A 25,611-nucleotide genomic window follows, 5' to 3' on the forward strand; every position below is an offset into this window, starting at 1 on the left:
TCATGTTTATTGCATATTTCAAGCTTATATATAAATATGATTTTCCATTATTATTATTATTATTAAGATTATATTTATTTATTTTTAGAAAAGAGGGGAAGGGAAGGATAAAGAGAGTTAGAGAAACATCAGTGTGTGGTTGCCTCTCACTTGGCCCCCACTGGGGATCTGGTCTGCAACCCAGGCATGTACCCTGATGGGGAATCGAACCAGCAACCCTTTGGTTCACAGCCCCCTCTCAGTCCACTCAATATTATTTTTGATAATCCATAAATAAATAATATCGTGTGCAAAATGTGCATACTCATATTATTTTATGTTTTTAGATAGATAAAATAACTTTTAAATAGAAGAGTTTATTCATGTAAGCGAGGAATTAATTTTAATGGAATTTACTTTGACTCTGCTCATTCTATTTAGAATTGAATCCTTTATACTAAAATCAAATAATATCAGACAAGATCTTAAGTTGTTAAGTATTGCCTAATAATATTATATTATCAATTTATTCTTTGTAGATATTTTAAGATTGTTTTGCTTATATTAATTTGAATTTTGAATTTTTAAAAGAAATCTGTTGGCCTACAGTCATGGAGGTAGGTGTGGGTACATGCAGATCAAAAAACAGTTTGAATACACTACAGTATGACAAATAGGACAGTGCCAGGGCATATAGAATCACTGAAGGTCAAGTGTAAGGATATAACTGGGAAACCAAGAATTACAACAGAAGTGTAATTAACGTTGGCTTACTTATTAATTTTAGAATACAAGGCTAAAAATTCATTCCAAATGATGTTTGATATTGCTGATACAGTCTGGTGAAACTGACCAAACAATTATAACTACAACTAACATCACCCAGCACTCAATATACATGCCAGGTAGCATTATAAATTCAGGTACATACTCTGAATCTCATGCTCTTGTTAATAACCTCCTCTAGTTTTCTTAGGAAGGTGCTTGAAAATTAAAGTTACTTACCCCACATAAAATGTGGGCTATAGCTCTGGTGGGGTGCCTCAGCTGGGTGGAGCATCATCTCACACACCAAAAGGCTGTAGATCTGATCACTGGTTGGGGCGCTTTGGGGAGTCTGTGTGTGTGTGTGTGTGTGTGTGTGTGTGTGTGTGTGTGTAAAATCAATGAATATGTCCTCAGATGAGTATTAATTTTTTTAAATTTGGGTTGTTTTTCTGCTAGAATAATTATTTCAAAATATAAATATGTTCTTATCATCCTCACTAAATGTCCAGCCTTTAGGCCTAACTCTTGGGGGCTTAAAACTGTTCATTGAGTTGCCATTGCTTAGGATTAAGACTCAGTCTCTTTAGACGGGATGCAAATTCTGCAAGTTCTCACCCTACCCACTCCTTTGTTTCACCTTGAGTATATTCCCCACAGCCTCCTCTCATGATGAGTCATAGCCATGCCGGCCTGCACCTGTTACGTGATGCTTACTAGGGGCCCTACCCCTACAGCCCCTCTGAACATGCCATTCCCTCCACGTGGAACTTCTTACTCCCCTCTTTGTCAACTTATATTCTTATCCTCTGTCATCTTTTGGCTCAAATATCCCTTCCTTGGTCAAGCTCTTGATTCTCTTCAACTAGGACCATAGACAATCCTTTCGTAGCTCTTATCAAAGTTGCTCTATTTATTTTTGCAGAATTTTGATGAATGCCTGTCTCCCTCACTAGACTATCCATTCCACTTTTGTTCACCGTCATACCTTCTAGTTTCCAACACAGTGTCCAACATGTAGTAGACTCTTCCTATAGTGAATGAACGAACAAGATAATTATTTCAACCCCACCAAGTCAAGAAATAATTACAGAGTTGTTTTCAATTACAATATTTTTTTGAGGTATTCATTTTTAGGTTTGAAAAAACAAAGACATTCCTTTAAAAAATCAAACATAGTCTTTTGAGGTATATTATGTTACACTCATCTTAGCAAATGTACCCTAGGATTATTGTCACAGGTTTGAGTGTGGAGGAAACAGCAATCTTCACTGTGAGGTCAGTCACAAGTGCTTATTCTATTTAGGATGTTTTCTTCTGTGCTACAGACTGAGCTGTGTGCTTCCTCGACCACTTGTCTGTTTTAAGGGGAACCGTATATTTTTGAGACTATACTTGTAGTTAGGTGTCAAAAGGAATAAAGGTTAAACAATATTCTTTCTTTTTCTTTTTTGTTAGCCAAATATTTTAGCAGGGAACTATCATTAATTGGCTTTCAGTTCAGTGATAAGAAAGACTTTGAATATCCTGCCTTTGACCCATGCATACTTTGGATCCAGGGGGGGAATGGATGAAAAGTCACATATTTTCTGGAATTTGACATGTTTGGTAGTGTGCACACAAGCAGCTGGATCTGGACACTGGCAGTGAAGTAGAGTGGTTCTCTCAATGCCAAGTTTCCTAAGATGCAGTCTTGGGCTCACAGGTGAGCTATAAAGCTTCCTGCCTGATTCTGCTCAGAGTTCAGAGTTCAGATCCTGCTCACGTGATTCAGCTCATGATGTGGTTGGACCCACGGGGTTCAAAAAGTTCACTCACAACATATTATCATTGTTAAAATTGGTTTATTAATAGAGAAACCTAAGAGTTGTAATTAGTGGGATATTATTTGGGCCAGTGATGGCATTTTTGTCTTAGAGTTGTGATGCATAACACCTTTCACCATTTAAAAAATTTATTTATTTATTTATTTATTTATTTATTTAATCCTTACCTGAGGACATGCTTATTTATGTTTGAGAGAGGAGGAGGGAATGGAAGGGAGAGGGAGAGAAACATGGATGTGAGAGAGAAACATTGAACAGTTGCCTCTTACAGGTGCCCCACCATCGGGATTGAATCCACAACCCAGGCATGTGTCCTGAACAGAAATCAAACTTGTGACCTTTTGTTTCAGGGGACAGCGCCCCATTCAACTGAGCCAGGGATGTAACACTTAAAAAAAATAGGGGCCTCTGTGATGACAGTTATGGACAGTGTCCACAGAAATTTCCCAGATGCACATACTCACACAACTTTGTACACCTTCAAAGGTTTTATATCTACTAGAATTCTTCCAGAGATCCCAGACTAGGAACACTTATTCAAGATAAATCCATCTAATTCATGCATGTTAAATAGCAATGATTTATATCGCTTGCCATCTCTTTCATTATAATTTGTTTTATATCTGGACTTTAATTATCAAAGGGGAGGAATAAAGGACATGTTCAAGAGATTCATCATAGTGAAAAAAAAAAACCCTTTCCCTCCCACTTTATCTTTAGGCTGTTGTTTCTAGACCAGGGTTCTGTTGTTCACGCTTACTGTACATTGGCCCCCGCCCAGATAGAGGGCGCTAGTCTGGGCCACTGCACAATCTGTCTTCCTCTGGGCTATGATGTAATCAAAACAATTTCAACCCACTCTCTTGACAATTTTTTTCTACAGGCAATTGTAAAATTGTAGAAGCTAAAAGGCAAAAAAAAGGAACAAGATACAACTTGTTTTCTTTAGTATTTTTATTGAAAAAGTACTCATTGTGGAATAGCTATTTATTGAATTAAAAAATTAAATGTGGTTGGTTTTTTTTTTTGTATTCTGTAGAGGAGTGAAATCTCTGTTTAAAATGGTCACTTTTTTCGAGACTGTTCCAATCTGGATGGACCTTAAACATTTCTCAACCAGCCACCCTTCACAAATGTAAATGTGTAGTGTAACTGAATTAGTCATTTATTTTCCCTGGGACCTCTTCTGTCTGAGGATATCTATAAATGCATTGGAAACTATTTACATACTCTGTTAATAGGTAGTAACTTTTACCAACATTGTACCTGATTAAAGAACAACGTTATTAAAGACTCCGTTTTACAGTAATTAAAATAAACCTCTAAACTTCAACCCAGAATCACAGATTAACTACACATCACACACACTCCCACTGTACTCATAGACAAACACTGGTTACACTTGAAACCAGTGACCTCCGATTCTGCTGGTGATGCTTTAGCCAAAAGCTTTGCAGTGCTCACCTACCCCCAGCCTTGTCTTATGAGTCATATTGTTGTTTATAGATTCCTCATTATCTAAAAATGAGGATAATTTTTGATAAGTAAAATTTTACTTGTCCTTCATGCTTTTCTGTATCTTGCTTGCTGGCATGAAAGCGATGCTGGACAAAGACTCTTGTTTGGAAAAGACCCCAAGAAGGGAGTGGGACTGACCTGACCGCACTGGGCGCAACCAGGGAGTGCTGGGAGATACCAATCCTCTGTGCTGAGCCCGGCCTCTGTTGTGGGAGGCGCCCCCCCCCCCCCCCCCGCCCCTGGCTCTGGAAGGAGGGTTAGTAGAGAAATAGCATGTGCTTTCTGTGGCTGGTGAGCACAGCCCATTAATCCAGCTCCTCCTAGACACTGTGCCTCTCTCACTCTAGAATTCAGAAATGCTGCTCTTCAGTAGGAAAGAGGGGGCATAATAAACAGTCTCACATATTTGGTAAAGGCACCTTCCGTCTTACAAAACATTTACTTTAAAAAGCACTTCACCTTCCGATTTGTATGCACGGATCTATGTTTTTTTCATGTTTCAATTACAGTTTATAGCCAATGTTATTTTGTATAAGTTCCAGGAGTACAGCATACTGCTTAGACATTCACACACTTTAGACAGTGTTCCCCTGATAATTTCAGTATCCGCCTGGGTGTAGCAATGTTGTTGATTATATTCCCTATCCTGTACCTTACATCCCTGTGTCGATTTTGTTCCTACCGATTTGTCTTCTTAATCCCTTCACCTTTTTCACCCAGTGCCCTAACACGCCTTCCCTCTGGCAACCAGCACTCTGTTCTCTGTATCGATGAGTCTGTTTCTGTTGTGTGCATTCATTTAATTTGTTTTTAGATACCACATATAAGTTAAATCTTGTGGTAATTGTCTTTATCTGACTTATTTTACTTGGCATAATTAATACCCTTTAAGTCAGGGGTGGCAAACTCATTTTCACCAGGGGTCATGTCAGCCTCACAGTTGCCTTCAAAGGGCCAAATGTCATTTTCAGACTATAGAAATGTAACTCCTCCTTAACTAGGGGCAAGGAGCTCAGCATTGCCACTGGGTAGAAACAAGGTGCCAGGCCAGAGATAAAACAAGGTGGAGGTCCTGGTGTGGCCCTCAGGGCCTTGTGTTTGCCACCTGGGCTCCAGGTCTACCTACGTTGTTCCAAACGTAAGATTTCATTCATTGTATGACCAAGCAATAATCCGTTTGATCTACAGTTTTTGAATCACAAGCAATAAACATATTTTAGCATGTACTTATGTATATAATCATCATGTAGATAAACAGATATAAAATATATATTTAAAATGATAAAATTATACTTGTTATAACATGCAATACACTGTTATCCGTGTATTATGTTATAAAACATGCTCAAAAATAGAAATTAACAAAGGCGAGACAAAAGTGAAATAAACATTATTTTAAAATTAATTTTATCTTAAGAAACCTTTTGCACTGTGATGGAAAAAGTATAATTTTTAACAACTTCATTGAGAAATCACACACTGTACAGTTGACTCATTTCGGCATTCAGTTCAATGGTTTGCAGTATAGTCACTCAGTTGTGAAACGGTCAACACAGCCAATTTTAGAATATTTTCATCCCCCACCAAAAGAAATTCTGCATACATCAGCAATAATTCCCCACCGCCCCAGCCTCGGCTCTAGGGAACCACTAATGCATTTTCTGTCTCCATAAATTAGCCTATTCTGGACATTCCATGTAAATGGAATTGTGTAATATTGCTCTTTTGCGACTGTCGCCTTTCACTCAGCATAACGTATTCCAGGGTTCATCCATGCTGCAGCGCGCTTCACTGCTTTATTACCTTTTTTCTTTCCAGTGTACAAGACACTATTATTAACTGTGGTCACCATGCTACATTGCACCCCAGGACTTATTTATTCTATAACTGGAAATCTGTATCTTTTGAGCACCTTCATCCATTTTGTACCCGCCCCATCCCAGCCACCAACCTGTTCTCTGTGGGCCCTGGGGTTTGCTGGGATCATGGCTGAGTAACTGTGAGCAGTGTCTGCAGTTCCTACATGTGCCGCTGGGTGGAGCTGGAGATGGCCTCCAGGCCAACCCCAGTGCCCTGGCAGCTTTCCCACACAGATCGAGCTCAGTGTACCCTGCAGGCACTTCGGCACTGTGCTCCTCCCCAAGGGGCACACTCTGTACCTGGACCGCAAATTCTTCCTGTACCAGTTGTGCTCAGTGGACCTGCACCTGGGCTCAAACAAGGATGCAACACATGCCACTTTAATAAACAGGGATCCCACCTATTGCGGGGCCAGTGCTGAGTCTCAAAAAGCTGTCAACAAAGACCTTGCAGAGGAAGGGGCGCTTGAGGAGGCAGACTTTTACTGTATAGCCTCACTAAGAAAATTAGAACAAAATTCAAGAACGAGACAGCAAATGGCATCCATCAGGGTCGGAAGTTTGATCAGGTGGTCGGCATTGGCTCCTCCTACAACTAGGGGTTGAAGGCCAGGCCGAGTTCTTCTGCGTGACCTCCAAGAAGCTGCACGACTTTCTGGAGCACACGACCGGTAAGCCCGGTGAGAACACCAACATTTTGCAAGGATGCAGTTCCAGGATGTGAGGACAGTGCTGACAGCTGAAGAAACAGTTCACCTTTTCCCAAGATGCAACACATTGCTATGGTCAGGAAACTTGGCCCGGGGAAGAAACCTGCTTTGTCCATTTCTCTAGAGAGCTGGGTGTGCATCCTTTTTCCCCCCTCTGAGATGGGTGTGGTGAGAGAGGGGAGCCGTTGTGGAAGCTCCGCGTTCCCACACGGAGGAGGCTGCTGGCCAGTGGGCATCCCCGTGGGGTCTCTGCTCAGGTTTTGCATGTGCTGCTTGCCCGAAACACCTGCTTTAGACCCTCCCCTTTAAACACTGGAAATTATCAAAGGGCAGCAGTATTCCTGGTACTACGTAAACAGCCTGTAATGAAGACCTGGCCTCACTGGTGGAAAGTGGCTGCAGCACCATGGCCCTGGGTGGGGGGTGGGGCGGCAGGTGTCAGCTGGGTGCTGCTGGTGCACTAGGCCCTGGCCCATTGATCAGGAACCCATGGCCTCCAGGTGTGAACGTTCTGCGGCTTCCTGCTGCCTCAGTGCCCTCCACATGCTCACTACTTCCAGGGCCTCTGTTCCCAGTCCTCCTCTTTCAGAGCCAGGCTCCCTGGCCTTCCCTGGGCTTGGAATGGACTTCTCAGTTTGCTTTCATTCGCAGGCAACAGGGCTTTGCAGCCCTTCCAGTGTGGATGGGCTACCCAATGTTTATACTTTTCTGAAATTGCCTAAAATGGACTCATCTGTGAAGTTATGGAAAGGGTGGTGGAAGCCAGCTTGTGGGGTCCAGGAAGGAGGTCGCCTCGGGAGGCCCATCCACCTGGCTTCTGGAGCCCAAACATCGGGTCATGTTGGAAACAGGATGTTCCCAGGACATCACAAATGTCTCCTTCTTTCTGACCACTCTTTCACGTTGTGTAGCTCTGCAGTTCTCAGTTGTATTTCCGGAAGGCTTGAGACTTCGTACTCACCCTGCTCACCTGACTCGACAATGGGGCAATTAGGATTCCCTTCAAACCTTTGGTCAGTGTGCTGTGAGGATGGACCTGCCTTAGCAGGTTTGGGACCCTGTCAAGGTCTGAGGGACCTGCCCGGGACCTGCAGCTCTCTGCTTCCTGACCTCCAGCTTCTGGGGCGCTGTGCACACTAACCACATGGACTGCCCACAGGTAGGTCAGAGGCTCAGATCTAGTTGCATTTGCTTCTGGAAGCTTCTGCCTGTGCCTTTTTTTCCTTCGCTAGTAACCTGATTAAGCAAGTTCTCCAGCATCTAAGACTTACCATTCTCATTTTTGTCAGGTCTGTTCTACTTTTCCATAGAACGCATTTATCCACCAGCTGGGGGAGGGGGAGGGGGCACCCAGTTTTTGGGAGGTGTGGGGCGCTGTGCGGGAGAACTGCTGGCAGCTCAGTGTTGGTTTACAACTTTGGCATAATAAACAGGTTTGTGGTGTTTTTTTAATGTAAAGACACTGAGACTCAATTCACTAAAATTTATGCTAACAGGATATTTAGACTTCTTAGGTATCTGTGTTTTATTAGCTTACACTTTAGTGCCTAAGTTTCTCCTAAAAATAGCAAGTAAGACTGTACACTTATGAATGGGCAAAACAGAACAAAAAATTACTATTATGTAGATAAATCATACTTTATCCATCAGCTGATGGACATTTGTGTTGTTTCTACTTTGGACTATTATGAACAGTGTGGCTACGCCATGTAGGACATAAGTTTTTGTTTCTTGGTTGTATACATGTGGTTGAAATTGCTACGTCCTATGGTAGCTCTGTGTTGAGCTTTTTAAGGAACGGCAAAAATCGTTTTCTACAGTGGCTGCACCATTTTACCTTCTCACCTGCCAAGTCTGAAAGTTCCAGCTTCTCCACCTCTTCACCAACACTTGCTATTCTTTATCTCTCTTTTTTATTATAAACTCTTCTAGTTTGTGTGAAGTTGTATTTCACTGTGGTTCTTTAAAATTATTTTTTGTTGATCAGAGGGAAAGAGAGAAAGTGAGAAAACATCAGTTCATTGTCCCACATATTCATGAATTTATCGGTTGCCTCTCCTGTGTGCTCAGCCTGAGAGTGAACCATGACCTTGTCCATGCCCACGGCGTGCTAACTGACTGAGCCTGCACACCAGGGGTGTCTTGCTGTGGGTTTGATTTGCAAGTTTCTAATGATTAATGATGTTGACCATCTTTTCATGTGCTTGCAGGCAATGTGGTATATCTATTTTAGAGAAATGTTTATTCAGAAACTTTGTTAATTTTTAAATTGGGTGTTCTTTCCATTATTGAGATAAAAGGATTCTTTACCTATTTTGGGTACTGATTAGTCTCTTACCAGACATATGGTTTGCAAATAGTTTCTATAATTTATGGGTTATTTTAAAATTGACTTGAAGGCGTTCATTGAAGCACAAAAATTTTTAACTGTGATTATACTTAACTTATCTGGGGGATTTTTGTTTAATTTTTCTTTCAGTCTTGTATCTAAATATGTTTGCTCCTATATATCTTCTAAGAATATTATAGGTTAGCTCTTACATTTAGTGCTATGATCCATTTGCTGCTGATGTTTGTGTGGGGGGTAGGGAAGGGGCACAACTTTGTTCTACGCCTGTGGCTCTGCAGCCGTCCCGGCCCCATTTGTTGAAAGACTTGGCAGCCTTGGTGAGGGTCGATGGTCCATAACTGTAAGGGTTCGTTTCTGGGCTCTCCATCCAATTCCATTTCTGGATGTGTCTGCCTTTCTTAAATTTGTGAATATTAATTTTTTAAGTTTGTTGATGTCGCTTTATTGCATTGGTGGATCTTTTTGTTACATGTGTGCTTAAAAGAATATATGTTTATTGGTTGCAAATTTCAACATATCTCTAATTGTGTAATTTAAATTGTCTGTAATCTCCATCGTTTTGTTATGAATTTGTTATAACCCCCTTCTATCATGTGGATTTTTCAACTTTTCTTTAGAGTTCTGCCAATTTATGCTTTTTACACTGTGAGCCTCTGTTATTAAGTTTAGGAAAACAATTTTTGTTAATTGAAATTTTGTGTCACTTATTTTATGTGTGTCCATATATGGTCTCTAATATTTTTCACCTGAAGTTGATTTAGTCTGTTTTGACTGTGGCTGTGCAAGGCTTTTACTTTTCCTTTTCTGGAGGGGAGTGAAGATTAGTGTTTTCCTCATATGTCTTCATAGAACCTTTTAATTTATTCTTGCTCTGTCAAAGAATATAGACTCTGTTTTTTAAATTCAATTTTATTGTCTTCATCTTTTAACTAGTAAATTGAGTACATCCACATCAGCTGTGTCTAGTGATATATGGAGATTTGTTTTTAGCATTTTATTTGTGAATTATATTGAGCTTTTTCCAAAAATGCTGTGTTTTTTCTCTATTTTTAGATAGATTACTTTTTGTTTCGCTTTTCTTTCAAAATCTTTTGTCTATGGGAAAGTTATGCACATTATTTCTGTTTATTTAATAGTCACTTTTAAATGATTAACATGCATGTTTAGCTTTAAAAAGCCTAAAATTGACCAAAACTGCTACACCCACCCTGAATAATACGAAGATTTTAGAACACATAAGTTCCCACTGGTCATTGGCATCTTACAAGACAAACTTAGGCATATTTGCGATTCTAATTTTTTATGAAAGCAAGACTTCTGAAATTCAAAGCACTTTAAACCAAAAAGAAAATTCAATTTGCTCATAACTCCAAACAAGGAGAAATGTATACTTTAAAGAAATGGCTTTAGAAATAGGATTTTATTGTTTCTAATTATTTTTCATGATCTTTCTTTTACTTTGAGCTCATATCCCTTGTTAAACTACTTCAAATAGTTCTGACTATTTCAAAGACTAAACACCATAATTGATGACTTTTGTATTTGATCTCACTGCAATTGCATGATGACATCGATCATAGCTCACCATGAGTAACCACCCACATGTCTGGAAGCACATGTGACCCTCTGGAACAAAGTGAGAACCCAGAGGCCATCAAATAGGTTCCTAAACAGTGGCAAAAAAAGAAAGCAAAACAAAACCCAACAGAAACAAAACCAAAAGTGACTGCTATTACCAAAAACAAACAAACAAACAAAACAAAACAAAAAAAACAAAACAAAGAAAGAAAGAAATAGGAAAAAAAAAGGAACCTTGAAATCTCTCCAGCCCACGGGCTTAATGAACTCATAATAACCATTAATAAGTGACCATCAAATAAATATCTTACTGTATGCAAGGACATTGTGTTCATCATATAAATAACTTCAAGACAATGAACAATTAGTAATTATTCCTAATTACTTTCCAAATAGATGGCAATGCTTATCCCCCATAATTTAGGAGGATTTGGGTTCCAGTGACATTAGTGTCTTACTAGGCATCCTTGAAGAATTTATAAAATAGGTGCATAGTAACTCTTCTGTGAAAGGAATTTGCATTTTTGTCAGGGGGAGGAGACAGAGAATGGAGCCACTTCATGTGGTCTAAGGTTGTCTTACACTGAACACATCTCAGTAGACTGAGGGATTTGCCTGAGTAACAGCATGACAAAGCAGCAAATCAAAACTAAGTCCCCAATGAGATCACCTGGAAAGTGAAAGACTAATGTATGCATAAGCCACAGGCTCAATATTGCACACTTAAACAATATTTTCATCAAAAATGCTTTTTTGGAGGGTGGGGGTGTTATTTATTCATTTCATGGGAAAACACATTTCCCAACAGCATTCAACATTTTGTTCTGGAAAGTTAATTTGTGTATCCATCCAATTTTTAATAAGAGTTTCTGACCTGTTTGACATTTTGTTTTTCTGACAACGCAGAGAGAATCGTGTGCTTGTGTACTTAGATGTATGAAAAATAACCATGGACAAAATTCTCTCCCATTAAAATTTCTGGTAGAAAAAAAGGTTTAGTAAAATATTCAGTCCATTCCAGCTACAACTGAAGAAATATTGTCTCAATTTTAAACCTCAAGAGGAATGTTTTTGTTGGTGAGGAGTAATATCCATCAGAAACAAAAGTGGCCTACCATTTTGTGATGCTTTGGTGACTAATGTGCACAATAATAACATGTGCCTTACTGGAGTGTCAAGATTTGCCCTATTCATGAAAAGCCATATTTAGTTGGTGAAAACATTTCATTGCAGTCAACTCTTAGAAACTGAATACATCCTTCTGTCTTCTGTAGTCCTCTTTCTAGCAGGTTTAAAAATATTTGGTCCATGTCTGCTCTTAGGGCCAAAGATTATGATTCTTTCCTAATGAAGTGCTGGAAACATTCAACTGTTTATTTAAATAACATTTACCATTTCTCTTAATTAAAGTTTTAATATAAGTGATATGGAGAACATTTGGAAACTGCATAAAAGTACAAAGGAAGAATAATCCTCAAATCACTAATTTCTCTCATTATCTCTTGGCTCCAACACTAGGTAATTTCAAAGTATTGTCATCCTGTGATCATTTTTTGCTCTGGTATCTATTTTCTTATATTTTTCATTAGCCATTCCTTGGTTCTTTTACATTATAATTGCTTATAATATGATTTATTGGTTTATTTTATCTTTACAGTGAAATCTTAAGGATGGCTATATATCTTTTTTCTATTCATTATTTTATTCAACATATATTTATTAACACCTACTATGTGTGAAACACTATGTGGAAATATATGAGTCAATGAGCAAAGCTCATGCCCTTATGAAAATTACTAGGTATAAAGTGCTTGAATTTTGGGTGTCAACCCACCAGATTAGGAGCCATGCTTAATTCGTTTTTCTGTCTATGATCTGTTTCCTTCTGCAGGCACATTAGATGCTGATGGATACTTACATATTGTGAATACATAATGACTATGGAATAATTAGTTATTTATCTCTTATCTACACTGTAATATTCCTAATAGTTCAGGTTGGATAAATAGAGTTTTGCTTACCTTATGGTCAAGTTCTATACTAAAATGTAGCATCATTTGTATCATGCCTATCAGTTAGCAACTGTTATTCCAATATCTCAGTCTTCCAGCGAAGCCAAAGTAAAGCAATACATATGCAGTATTTAAAAAGAAGGAAGATATTGGGGTTATTTAGATGGCATTCTTATAGTATTGAGCTCTTCATTAAGAGATTAAAATACTTAGTAGCCCAGATATCTAAAACGTGGTTTTGCTTTCTAAAAAATGGCCTTTGATTTCCAAATATCTGTTGACTATTCTTAATGCACAATTAATTTTATAGCTCCAAGGAAGCAAAGAAAAAGATATAAAATGCAGCAAAAGAATAAGTTCACAAATATTAGACACAGTCCATGGTTAAAAAATCTTTCAGTATCACACATGGGAGGATAATTACATGCACACGTGTAAAATGTACCTGGAGCTTCTCTCCTCTCCTCACCTGACGAAGTCAGTTTTTCCTGTCACATCTCAAATTAAACATCACTTTCTTCAATAGAAGTTCCCTCAGCCTCTTCACCGAGTCCTTTCTTTTTTCTATCAGGTTCTTCTTTATAGTGTTTTAAATGGCATTCTGCACTTTTCCTGTACAGCACTCATTATATTTATAATTACATTGAACTTGGAAATATTTAGTGTCTGCCTTCTTGCGAGAGACAATAGCCAAAAAAGGCCCTGCACACCAACAAAGCGTCTGGTAGAAAGTACCAGCCCTGAGTGGTTATTGCACGTAGTACGTCTGATAGAGAAAAGACGATGACAGGGAAAAGGAGGGAGAAAAAACAGTGTGATGGGAGTTTAATGGGAAGTGAAAACAGATGGAAGGTGGGACCTCATAAAAGGTTCTATGTAAACTTCGGGGTGGACCTTTGGGGATGTGTGTGAGTGCCGAACGCGGAGCTTCAGAGACACACGTCGAGGGCGTGGTGCCGAAAAGATAGATGGGTGGGAGCACGAGTGACCGGGGGCCAACGTCACCACCAGGCACGGTAAGCACTGTGCCCATAGCCCGTAATACTTTCAAAGGCTGATAAAATATTTTGAATTTTAATTTTTGATCAGAAGAAAAGGAAATTATAATAATACATAATAATGGATCCAATGCATGCTATTGTAAGCATAAAATATAATTTTCATTTATTTTTTTTAATGGAGGGCAGGCCCCAAGAAGGCAAAGGTGCCCAGGGCCCATGAAAGCCACAAAGCAGCCCTGGGAGGAAACTAGTTCTGCAGCAGATGGCGCTTGGGCTGGAGTGTAGACAAGGAACACATCTAAGGCTGCAGAGGCAGCCCGGGCTCAGGTCCGCGAGAGACCAAACGTCAGGCTGGGGAGGTTCTTCAGGCTCCCGCTCACCTTCTGGAAATTGTGTGTCAACTTTTGTCACAGAAGGGCTCCAGGAGGAGAATTCTTACAGGAAAGAATAGGATGGGTTGTTTTTAAGAGTAGGGTGATTAATTAGGGAGTTTTTGCATTTGTTTTAATGGGGGTTATAAAGGAGATTACAGTAGCAAGAGACAGAGGGATGGGTGTTGTAATCATTCTGGTATATATTTACCCAAGAGTTTTAGATCATACTCACAGAAGCTGCCTTTTCCTGGAAGAAAACCCACAAAGTCTTGCATTCCCTCTGATTATAAGATCCATGTAAGAAGGTACTATGTCAATCTTACTGATATGAAGTCTGTCTGGAAAAAGTCCAATCATTGTTAATATAAAGAGAACAGTTTGCATGACATTGATATAACCTATCAGCCACGGAGAGTGGACTGGAATGTGCATGTGTGAACAGTGACGACTTCATTGTACTAGTCAGTGAGGGCAGTAGACACCATTGAGTGAGCATGTGTACTGTGTGGCTTCACACCCAAAATGTCTGAGTGAGAAGAGCAATAAATCTGCATCACATTTTCCATTAAGCTTGAACATTCCCCTGCAGAAACTATATGGGTGACTCAGAAGGCCACAGCAAGGGAAATTGTGATTGGCAGCCCCATCATGACACTGTGCCCGCTCGTGCATCTCATCTTGTGCAGAGATTTGTGGCAGAACGTCAAATCATCCAGCTCATTCCCCACCACTATAACCCGAGATTTGGTGCCCTGTGACTTCTAGCTTTTCCCAAAACTAAAATCACCTTTGAAAGGAAAGAGATTTCAGACCATGGATGAGATTCAGAAAAATGTGATGGGACATCTGATATTGGTTGGGAGAACTGTATGAGGTCCCAAGGTGCCTAACTTTGAAGAGGACTGAGGTGTCATTGTTCTATGTACAATACTTCTTGTATTTTGTATCCTCTTCAATAAATATCTCTACTTTTCATATTACATAGCTAGATACTTTCTGGAAAGACCTCACATATCCTCAGGGCATTAACTATAGAGGTAATCAAGAAAAATAGATTTAGACACTTATAAAAATATCAAAACTATTTTAACTAGAACTAGATCTTTTTATTTATTTTATATTCATTTATTTATTTATTTATTTTTTTTAGAGAGAGGGGAAAGGAGGGAGAAAGAGAGGAAGAGAAAAATTGATAGGTTGCCTCTCGCACGTAGCCCAACCAGGGAGTGGGTCCACAACCCAGGCCTGTGCCCTGATAGAGAATCAAACTGCCAACCTTTTGCTTTGCAGAGCAACACTCAACAAACTGGGCCACACTGGTCAGGGCTACAGCTAGATCTTGACCAAGCATCCTTATCGTTGAACCCAATGCCCAAAGCCTAAGCATGTGACAGATGCCTTCCAAATGACTGATGGTTCAGTTATTCTGCACCTGAAAACAGAAGTAACAACATATACATTCATCGTAACCTGTTTTAATGTTACTTTTAAATGATTCTTAATAGTGTTCTAAGTTGGAAAATCTCTGCCTATGATTTATAACTAAATAATATTTATAGTCATAACTCATGTTTATATGTAGCATTAAGTCATATATGGAGGACTGTACAATGATATAAAACCAGACAATATGCCCTGAGTACAGTTGTGTTGTATGTAGATGTGTTAGCATTCCCACTTAGTAACTGGTACCCTTAGGACATCCTGAGCCTGGTGCTAGGAATGCAGGGTGAGTATAGCACAGCGTGGCTGTGGTGGGTGGTAGGGGAACACCTCACCTAACAGAAAGTGTAAAGCAAGGCCTCACTAAGGAGAGGCGATGTTTGCATCGGGTCTTGAAAAAGTAAATGCCAGCCAGGTAGATCAAAGCAGGAAGGCATGTAGTTTTTAAGTTATAGGAATTAGACTTTCATTTAAAAGACTTTGTTAGACTTTTGGAGTATCGGTTTCCTTATCCACTAGAAAGGAAATATTCACTGTGCAGTATTTATAGTTAAATTAGTTGCTTATCTGTGTTTTAGTGACTTGCTTTTTCTAGAGACAGAGGAATAGACTAAGTGAATCTTCCAGAGGCTCCCAAACTCTGGTTCTTTGACTTGATAACTTGAGAAGCATGAAAAATGATAGCATTCTTAAATCACTGAGATTATATTTAATACTCTAGAGAAGAAACTAATGATTTTTGTAGCATTGAGATTACACCACACAACCTATAAAAATTCCATTGCCATGTATCATTATAAGAAGACTGAAAGGCTTCAAAATAGAGCTTATTTGGTAATTTTTAGGATCTCATAGATTTTATTAGCAATATCACTGAAATAAAATGAAGGTAGAATTTTTAAAATCCAGTTTGTTGGCAGTTAGAAAAGGGTCGACGTGTTCTCTGACTTTGCATTGCCACAACTCTGGGGCTGTATTTAAAACATTGGTATCAAGGTCGGAAATGAGTCGAAGTTGGTGCTTCTCCTGGGGTTAAAGGTCTGTTTCTTTCAATCAGTTCAAACTGACAGGCCTCCTGCCATCACTCCTCCTTAGCCAGGCAGACAGGCCCTGGCTGTCAGTGTGAAAACATCTGTTGAATAGATTTATTGACTGGATCTTGTTTTTTCCTCTCCCTTTCTCTATTTTTTTTTTCTTTTACCTTCACACCGTTTATTATGTCGCTGACCTGATGAACTTAATTTGTTGACATGTCGCTCTCAGTGTCTCCCTCAATGCTTGTCTCACATTTCTTTCTACTGTGCTTTTTTTCTTGGCAACAGCCCTTCCTGGACCCCCAGCACGCACATGCGCTCTCCGTGCGCCAAGCTCAGCTGGCTGTGGTTGGCGTGGATGGATCAGAGAAACATCATCTCGTCTCCAGGACTCATTCCTCCCCTGCTGCCTCCGTTTTACCTCACCCAGCAATGGACCGCCCCCTTCAGCCTGGCTCTGCAACTGGTAGGAATCCCTAAAGGCCCTCCCTAATAGGCACGCTAAATGCACCGTTCTTGTAGGATTAACCGATTTAAATGCTCCGAATAACTCCAATAGCAGAACGCTCAATTTTAACCCAATGCAACCTACATTTTATGAGGTTATATTGGCCACAAGACAAATAGCACATCTGATAAATCTTGGGCTTAGTATTAATAGCCTCATAAATTATTATCATTCGGGGGCCTGGAAAACGCATCAACAGGTGCATGGTCCCTTTTGGAAACAAAAATCCCTACAACATATTTTTAGCAGTGTTCCTCAATCTCTTCCCGCTAGTAGTTCTGGCCACTAGGAAATTTATGATGCTCAGCTACATTTGAGTCTAAAGAGTGTCCCTCCCCCGTTTGTGTTTCTTGGTTGTTTTTTTTTTAAATTGTTTGAACTATACATACAAATGACTCACAACACACAATGCCAAGCAAACTGAACTTAATTCTACATAGCTAGTTCTGTTTCCGTTTATTATCACACCTCTGGGTGGGCTATTTAACCAACCTATTCCTTTGCCTACAGCTGTGTTTGATATTTCAGAATCTAGCTACACAGGAAAACAAACCAGATAACTCCGATGTCAGAGGAAGGTCAAATCTGGAGCACACACACACAAAGCGGTGCCATTCCCTCAACAGAGGAACTGTACTGTGTTCCTTTCTATTTGTCAGACCCCATTTTTTTCCAGGCTCTCAACTGTGGCTGATCGAATAAGATAGTGCAGCCTGGAGGGACTGATGACGTGGATGCAGCCAGAGGAGAATTCATATGTACCTTCCCCTAGAGGCTCTCAGAGGTTATCTGATTTATTTTTGAAGCCTTTTTCAGGATTCAAAGTTTCTTTTTAACGCTTCTGTGACCTCACGCAACCCCTTTGTGCTTGGAAAAGTTAATGTACTTTTTTTCTGAAATCAAATTCCCAAGTCTTGATATCATCTTTTATTTGAAAATCAGTGAATGAAATGGGTGAGTTATTTAACTTTGACAGACATCGTTAAAAGTACATGTAGGAGCTACTTTTAATAATGTGCTAGACCACAAGCCAGCATTCCATAGTAAGAGCACAGGCTGGGTATATTTGGATATTTTTTTTTTACCACATTAGCCACTGCCCCTGATTCCTTTATTTCTTGGAGCACAGCGGACCTGCCCCAGCATCCCAAATGGACCAAGACTGCAACGCAGTGTGAGTGGCAGCCACTTGGATCAGTCACGCCGGGTTCTATTCCTGTACCGGGTTCTAATCATTCAGAGAGTTTTTGTTCAAAGCCAAATATATGATGTAGAGGAATGCTTTCTGTAGGAACACTTTTGAGCATGGTCTTTAAGAATTAAATACTGGTTCTTCTCATTTCTTTTCCTGAAAGTGGTTTTTATTTAGCCTTTTAGAGAACACAGAGTCTTAACCATCCTATCCTAATGCCAATTCCATTCACTCAAAATAATTTCCTTGTTTTAAAAGTGAACTGAACTATACATTTTTGTAGTGTCATTCCCATGTACTCATTGTATGCTGCTGTCCACTGTTATAATTCTGATGATAGGGTTTCTTTTCTCAGTTAAGAGTAATGGCTTCTGATGCTTTGGTCTCCTTATTTTTTATATGTTCCTTCAGTATGGATGGAGAAAGATCTCTGAATATTAGAATGATCCTAGGAGTTTGAGAAAACAGCATTGCCAAATGGACAGGCTTTAGACCTTAGCAGGGGTGTCAAACTCATTTTCACTGGAGGCCACATCAGCCTCATGGTTGCCTTCAAAGGGCCAAATGTCATTTTGAGACTGTATAAATGTAACAACTCCTTAATGAGGGGCAAGGAGGTCAGTGCTGCCACTGGGTAGAAACAAGATGCCAGGCCAGATAAAACAAGGTAGAGGGCCGGATTCGGCCAATGTGGGCCTTGTGTTTGCCACCTGTGCCTTAGAGGATTCAGGTGAAAGGGTGTACTAGTAATATAACCATGACATAAACATAACCTAATCATTCAGTGTAAGGACTGATCATTTCAGGTCATTAGTCTCTGTTTCTTAATGTCAGCATCCTAGTATTTATCAGAGTTTATACTCCAAACAGAAGCAGAGAAATAACTTGATGAGGCCTATTTCTTGCTTAATAAGAAACTTTATAAATTTATACTTTAAAAACACAGGATTATGTGCTTAGTAGGCATGCAATAAGTTCTAGTTGAATCAATGACTAATTTGTTTAGCACATATATAACATATAGGTATAATGATAAACACTTATGAATTTACTAGTTCAAATCCCAAAACTCTGAAAATAAAAGTTGCTTTTTACCTATTGCTCTGGTTAGAGAATAACTGATTTCAAAGTTATATAATGTAGTAGAAAAAAAATTGCCTATTGTCTTATTTGACCTTAAAAATGTTGTATACTAACACTTGAATTCTAAAAGTGAAAATGCTCAATAACTTTTAATAAAAAATCATTCAGCCCTGGCTGCTGTGGAGCAGTGGTTGGAGTGTGTTTCTGTAACTGAAGGATCGCGGGTTCGATTCCTGGTGGGGGCACATTCCTAGGTAGTGGGTTCATCCTGATTTGGGCTTGGCCACATGCAACCCCCGGTCCAGATGTGTATTATACCTGGACCCCCAAGCAGATACCCAGCCCGGGTGCATACGAAGGCAGCCAACTGATGCTGCTCTCACATCAGTGTTTCCGTCTCTCCCTTCCTCTCTCGTTCTCTGAAAGCAAATGAAAACGCCCTCGGGTGAGGATGTAAATAAATAAATGAACAAATAAATAAATAAATACACAAACAAACTACGAAGTATATAATTTGTATATCCATAAATATATATACCTGTCTTCCCAGAAGGCATTTAGCCATGTACTATGAAAAATAAAGACATTTATTGAGGAGGATACAAGATACAAGAAGCATTGTACACAGGACAACGACAACTCAGTCTCCTTCAAAGTAGGCACTTTGGGGCCTCACACAGTTCTCCCAGTCACCATCAGCTGCCCCATCTTATTTTTCTGAATCTCACTGATGGTCTGAAATCTCTTTCCTTTCCAAGGTGATTTTAGTTTTGGGAAAAGCCAGAAGTCTCATGGTGCCAAATCTGGGCTGTAGGGGGTCTGAGTCACCTGAGTGATTTGATGTTCCACCAAAAATCTTGGCATAAGACATGATGCATGAGTGGGCATGTTGTTGTGATGAAACTGCCTATCACAGTTGCCCATAGCTGCAGCCTTCTGAATCATCCAAATAGAAGACTCTGTGGAGTAATGTTAAAGCTTAACACAAAATTTGATGCAGATTTGCTGCTCTTCTCAGACATAGCTACACAGTACACATGCTCACTCAATGGTGTCTACCACCCCCACTGACTAGTACAGTGAAGTCATCATTGTTCACACATGCACATTCCAGTCCACTCTCCTTGGCTGCCAGGTTACATGGATGTCATGCAGACCATTCTTGTTATAGTAATAATGGCTGAACTTTTTCTGGACAGAGTATATATAAATTATATGTTTATATATTTTAATATAAATATATATGTTTATATATTATATGTTTATATATAAACTTTTACTTGGTACTTTTCCAAATATATATAATGTATATAAAATATATATTTATACATCTTATACATATATAAAAAACTTTTATTTTGTACTTTTCCAAATCCAAAGAAAATGAAATGCACAGTTTTCACTCTACTCCTTCACATACTTTTTGGCTTTAATCCAAACTCATGGTTTCCCCTATGGTCTCCAGACTCTTATAATCCACATAATTTCAAAATTTATTTCAGCGTTTCTAATGATCTTAATTTAAGAGATGAACGCTTAAGGCTTTCATTTGTAGTACTTTTGAAAACAAATGTTTTTCAGCATTAAGCTCCTTTCTTTTGACTCTTTAATATCTACTTGTTGTACATACACTTAAAAAATCAAAAGTGACATTCAGTCATGTTCATTGGGAATATTTAAGATTTTTATCAGAAGAAATTGATGCAATCTCACACGGTCAATACTTGTTACACTAAAAAGTAAGGAAGAGAAAGTGGTGCAAAGGCATTTGCTTAAATCTGTACTGGAAGAGCTATGCTTTTTGATACAACTAAAAATTATTTAACACTTGTTGTAGACCCTGTCCAGCAGAGTCTGCCTGTTGTGGTTGACGACGAGAATCAATTCACAGGCAACAACACTCCTGTGTGGAAAAAGGGAACAGGCACGACTACTCTCTCAAGGGGAGAGTCCATGGGTTGTAATATGAGTTCTTTGGTTTCTCCATTTCCTATACTGTTCTTAACCTTCCCCTGTCTATTTTGTGCCTATCAATTATGCTTCTTATTCCCTGTACCTTTTCCCCCAACCTCCTCTCTTCCCTTCCCATTGATAACCCTCCATGTGATCTCCATTTCTGTGATTCTGCTTCTCTTCTAGTTGTTTGCTTAGTTTGTTTCTGTTTTTTTAGGTTTAGTTGTTGATAGTTGTGTTTGTTGTCATTTTACTGTTCATAGTTTTGATCTTTTTTTTCATAGATAAGTTCCTTTAACATTTCATATAATAAGGGCTGGGTGATGATGAACTCCTTTAACTTTACCTTATTGTGAGACATTTTATCTTTCCTTCCATTCTAAATGATAGTTTTGCTGGGAAGAGTAATCTTGGATGCAGGTCCATGCCTTCTTGACTTTGAGTACTACTTTTCAGTCCCTTCATACCTTCAAGGTTTCTTTTGAGAAATCAGCTGATAGTCTAATGGTAACCCCTTTGTAGATAACTGTCTCTTTTTCTCTTGCCGATTTTAAGATTCTCTCCTTATCTTTAATCTTGGGTAATTTAATTATGATGTATTTTGGTGTGTTTCTCCTTTGTTCCAATTTCTTTGGGATGCTCTGGGCTTCCTGGACTTCCTGGAAGTCTATTTCCTTCATCAGATTGGGGAATTTTTTCCTTCATTATTTTTTCAAATAAGTTTTCAATTTCTTATTCTTCCTTTTCTCCTTTGGGCACCCCTATGATTTGGGTGTTGGAATGTTTAAAATTGTCCCAGAGGTTCCTAAGCCTCTCCTCATTTTTCTAAATTATTGTTTCTTCATTTTGCTCTGGTTGAATGTTTTTTCTTCCTTCTTCTTCAAATCATTGATCTGAATCCCAATTTCCTTCCTTTCACTGTTGGTTTCCTGTGTATATATATATTTTTTATTTCACTTTGCATAGCCTTCACTTCTTCCAATATTTTGCATCTGTACTCAATCATTTCTGTGAGCATCCTAATTACCAGTGTTTTCAACTCTGCATCTAATAGATTGGCTAGCTCCTCTTTGCTTAGTTTATTTTTGGACTTTTGATCTGTTCATTCATTTTGGCCAAACTTCTTTGTCTCAGTGCACCTATTATGTTGTAAGGGGCTGAGCCTTAAGTATTCACCAGGGTAGGGCAAACCACTTACTGTATTGTGGCACTATATGTGGGGGAGTGGTCAGAGAGGGAACACGCCACTTGCTTAACTCTTACCCCACTTTCAGTTGCTTCCCCTGCTACCCACAAGCAAATGGAGCCCTTTTGGTGATTATTCCTGGGTAGGTGGACTTCTGCATGTTTTAGGACCCTGGGCACCTCTTCAACAAACTTTCTATGAGACTGGCAATTTCTCCCACCACCACAAACACCAAAGGTTTTTATAGCCAGAGGTTTTGAGGCTTTAGTTTCCCACCCTGGAACCCTGGGTTGTGTGATCTGTCTTGCTTCCCAGTTGTTCCTCTTGGTTTATCCACACCTGGATGTGGGACCACCTGGTCTGCCAGCTACCGCCTTGCCATGTGTCCTCTCTGCCCCAGCTGCCTGTCTGCACCCTTCCTATTGGTCTGGATGAATGTTTCTTTTTTAACTCCTTGGTTGTTGGACTTCCATACCATTCAATTTTCTGGCAGTTCTGGTTGTTTTTTGTTTTTAAATTTGTTGTTTTCCTTCTTTTGTTTGTGCAAGGAAGCAAAGAATATCTACCTATGCCTCCATCTTGATCAGAAGTTCTAAACTCTCATAGTTGCCAAGGTACACCATTCAAACTTTCGCCCTCCACGTGGCTTCTCAGCATCCCACTCATAATAGCCACACCAACCCCTTTTTGTAAAGAACAAAGCAGTGTTCCACAGGGAAAATATCTGAGTTCAGCCACTTGTTGAAAGATGAAGTGTTTAGTTCACTTCCTGTGAGGACTTGAACAGACCAAAAAACAGAGGCTGAGATGTAGCTACCACCTGGTGGCCCTGCAGAGATCCTGGATGAAGGTATTTCCAGGATGGAGGAGAAGAGCACATTATCTTTCAGCTGCTGTAGTGACAATGAAGACTGTGTGTTATGGAGTCAGGTTGCCACATTTTCAAATGGATTTTAGGTTGTATTGGAATTTGAGTAATAATATTCAATTTAAGAGATTTTTTCCCATTCTGTTTGAAGCTAAGGTATGGTATTTTTATGTGTTCTGATAAGCAAGGGGAGGACAGTGTGTTCTGTCTTAGTCATCTCTTCTATTTCCAGCAGAAATGAGGCTTGGCATGGCTTCACAATACGATGCTGACAGTAGATGGTACACTTGTCTTGTTTATACCAAATGGGATTGATTGAAATAAGAATTTGATGGCAATAAACTTGATTGACTTTATCTTCCCTATTACCTAGTATGACTTAAGGCCTTCTTTCACCCCAGCACTAGGTTACTTTATATAATCTGTGAGTAAATTTTTTTGTAATATCATCTCTTTAGTCAATGTCTAATGCGGAATAGAATCGTGGTGCTCAACTAAACCAACTTTTGTGAAAGCCCTTAAAACAATTTAGGTACTTCAAATACTTATTTAATATAACTAAAAGCAAGAAAAAGCACAACATCTAAAACATGTATCAAACATTTTTGAGGGCTTTTTTTGTAGAAAATAAACTACTAGGGTTTATAAAATACAGGGAAAGACTTTAGGACTCTTGTGCATTGCCCCAAATCCAAATTCTAACTCATCCCTTGATCAAGGCAGAGATGGATCCATGGGTTTATGTTGCAAGAATTAAGCAGGAGGCAGAAAGGGTCAAAGAAAAGTAGAATTCCATATGAATCCCAAAGAGAAAAGCAGAATTGTTTCTCACCCTATAAGTCTTTGTTTCTGAAAAGAAAAAAAGAGAAGAAAAGAAAAAAGAAAGAGGAAAAGAATGGAGATGAAGAATGAGGTTTAAGTCTCACCTTGCAGTCTACCTGTTAACACCTCATTGGTACATCATTAAGATGAAGAAGTGGAGGTTTAGGGTTCCAGGCTTTATTTATTTCCCCTTAAATTCAAATGTCTTTCCAAGAGCTCCTGGACTTTGTGTTATAATCTCCAGATACTTGGCAATAACTTCCAGCTACCATAACCTGTTTCATAATTTTTTGGCAGTGGTTTATAGAGAAAATGTTAAAAGAGGAACAATTACTATGGAGGTGAAGTTAGATATGTCAAGAGATGAAATAGTGAAAAAAAATGAAGCAACTTAATGATTAGAATCTTTACTTTTGAAGAATATATTTTTAAAACGAGGGGGATACTCTATTTTTCATTTTCATCTATCATTAATATATATATTTTTTTACTTTGTGTATTATGAAACTGTGGTTCATACTATGGTAAACCATTTCTGTTATATAATAGCAATCCATAATACTAGATATATCTGAATTGTGAAGACACGTCCTACATACCTCTACATTTTGGAATATTGCTTTAGAGGACTGCCAGCTTTTTGCCTTCCTTCATGTCTTCAGTTGGACTTTATTTTAAAATACTTATTTAATTCCTTTTTGTGTAAAATACCATGAAGAAATATAAGGCTGAGTAAAATGAATGCCTGTGTTAGAGACACTCGCCAGTGGAAAGATAAGACAGAAGATGAAAGGTAGTGTACTAAAGAAATAAGGCTACAAGAGCTTCAGGAATCCGAGACCCACCATTTAGGCTCGTCAAGAGAGGCTTTGTAAGGGAGATGTCCAACCTACTTGTCGTATCTATTCATTTACACCATGGGGAGAAAGTAGGTTTATAGTTGTTTGTATGGACAATAATACAATAGTTAATAAATAATAACACAAGAATAAACTCTGTGTTTTGCATACTCAGAACTATAAACCTCCGTTTGCCTACCCTGTATTTATGTTTTTCATTTATTCATTAAAAATACTTTTGAGGACCTACTGTATTCCAAGCACGTTTGCAGATGCTAAGAGTTTGGAGCTAATAAGACACTTCTAGTCTGTGTGTTCATAGATCTCACCAGAGGAAGAAATATACCACTAACAAGGTTATATAACAATTAAATAATTGTGATAAATGCTCTGAAGACCTTGAAGATTCTATGAGTACATGTAGTAGGAGACCTAATTTACTAATCTCAGGGAATGCTTTATTGAGGAAGTGACATTAAAACAACCTTGAAGAATGAGTAGGAATTAGGCAAATGAGGGCCAGAAAGAAGACTTTTGGTGTAGGTGGGACGGTGTGTATAAAGATCTGGAGGCTGGTGTGATTGTGGACCTATGAATAGATGGCAGGCTTTTGTGGGAGAAACAGAGATCAGGAGGGAGGTGTAAATTAGATGAAGCTGGAGGGAAGGGAAGGGGCTTATATATGTGCTGACCTTGAGAAAACTTAATCCC

The 25,611-nt window shown here is 39.0% G+C and overlaps 1 protein-coding gene across 1 annotated transcript in view; it reads left to right on the forward strand.

Annotated features, from left to right (window-relative positions):
• The window catches only part of HDAC9 (histone deacetylase 9), an 835,653-nt gene that overhangs the window by 567,758 nt on the left and 242,284 nt on the right, over positions 1 to 25,611 (forward strand). The window contains exon 15 of the mRNA XM_037056286.1: positions 16,738 to 16,915. Coding sequence (XP_036912181.1) covers positions 16,738 to 16,915 — 178 coding nt within the window. The remainder of the gene's footprint in view (positions 1 to 16,737; positions 16,916 to 25,611) is intronic.

The sequence above is a fragment of the Sturnira hondurensis genome, unplaced genomic scaffold (assembly GCF_014824575.4).
Source record: "Sturnira hondurensis isolate 20B ecotype Veracruz unplaced genomic scaffold, ASM1482457v3 Scaffold0008897, whole genome shotgun sequence".
NCBI lineage: Eukaryota > Metazoa > Chordata > Mammalia > Chiroptera > Phyllostomidae > Sturnira > Sturnira hondurensis.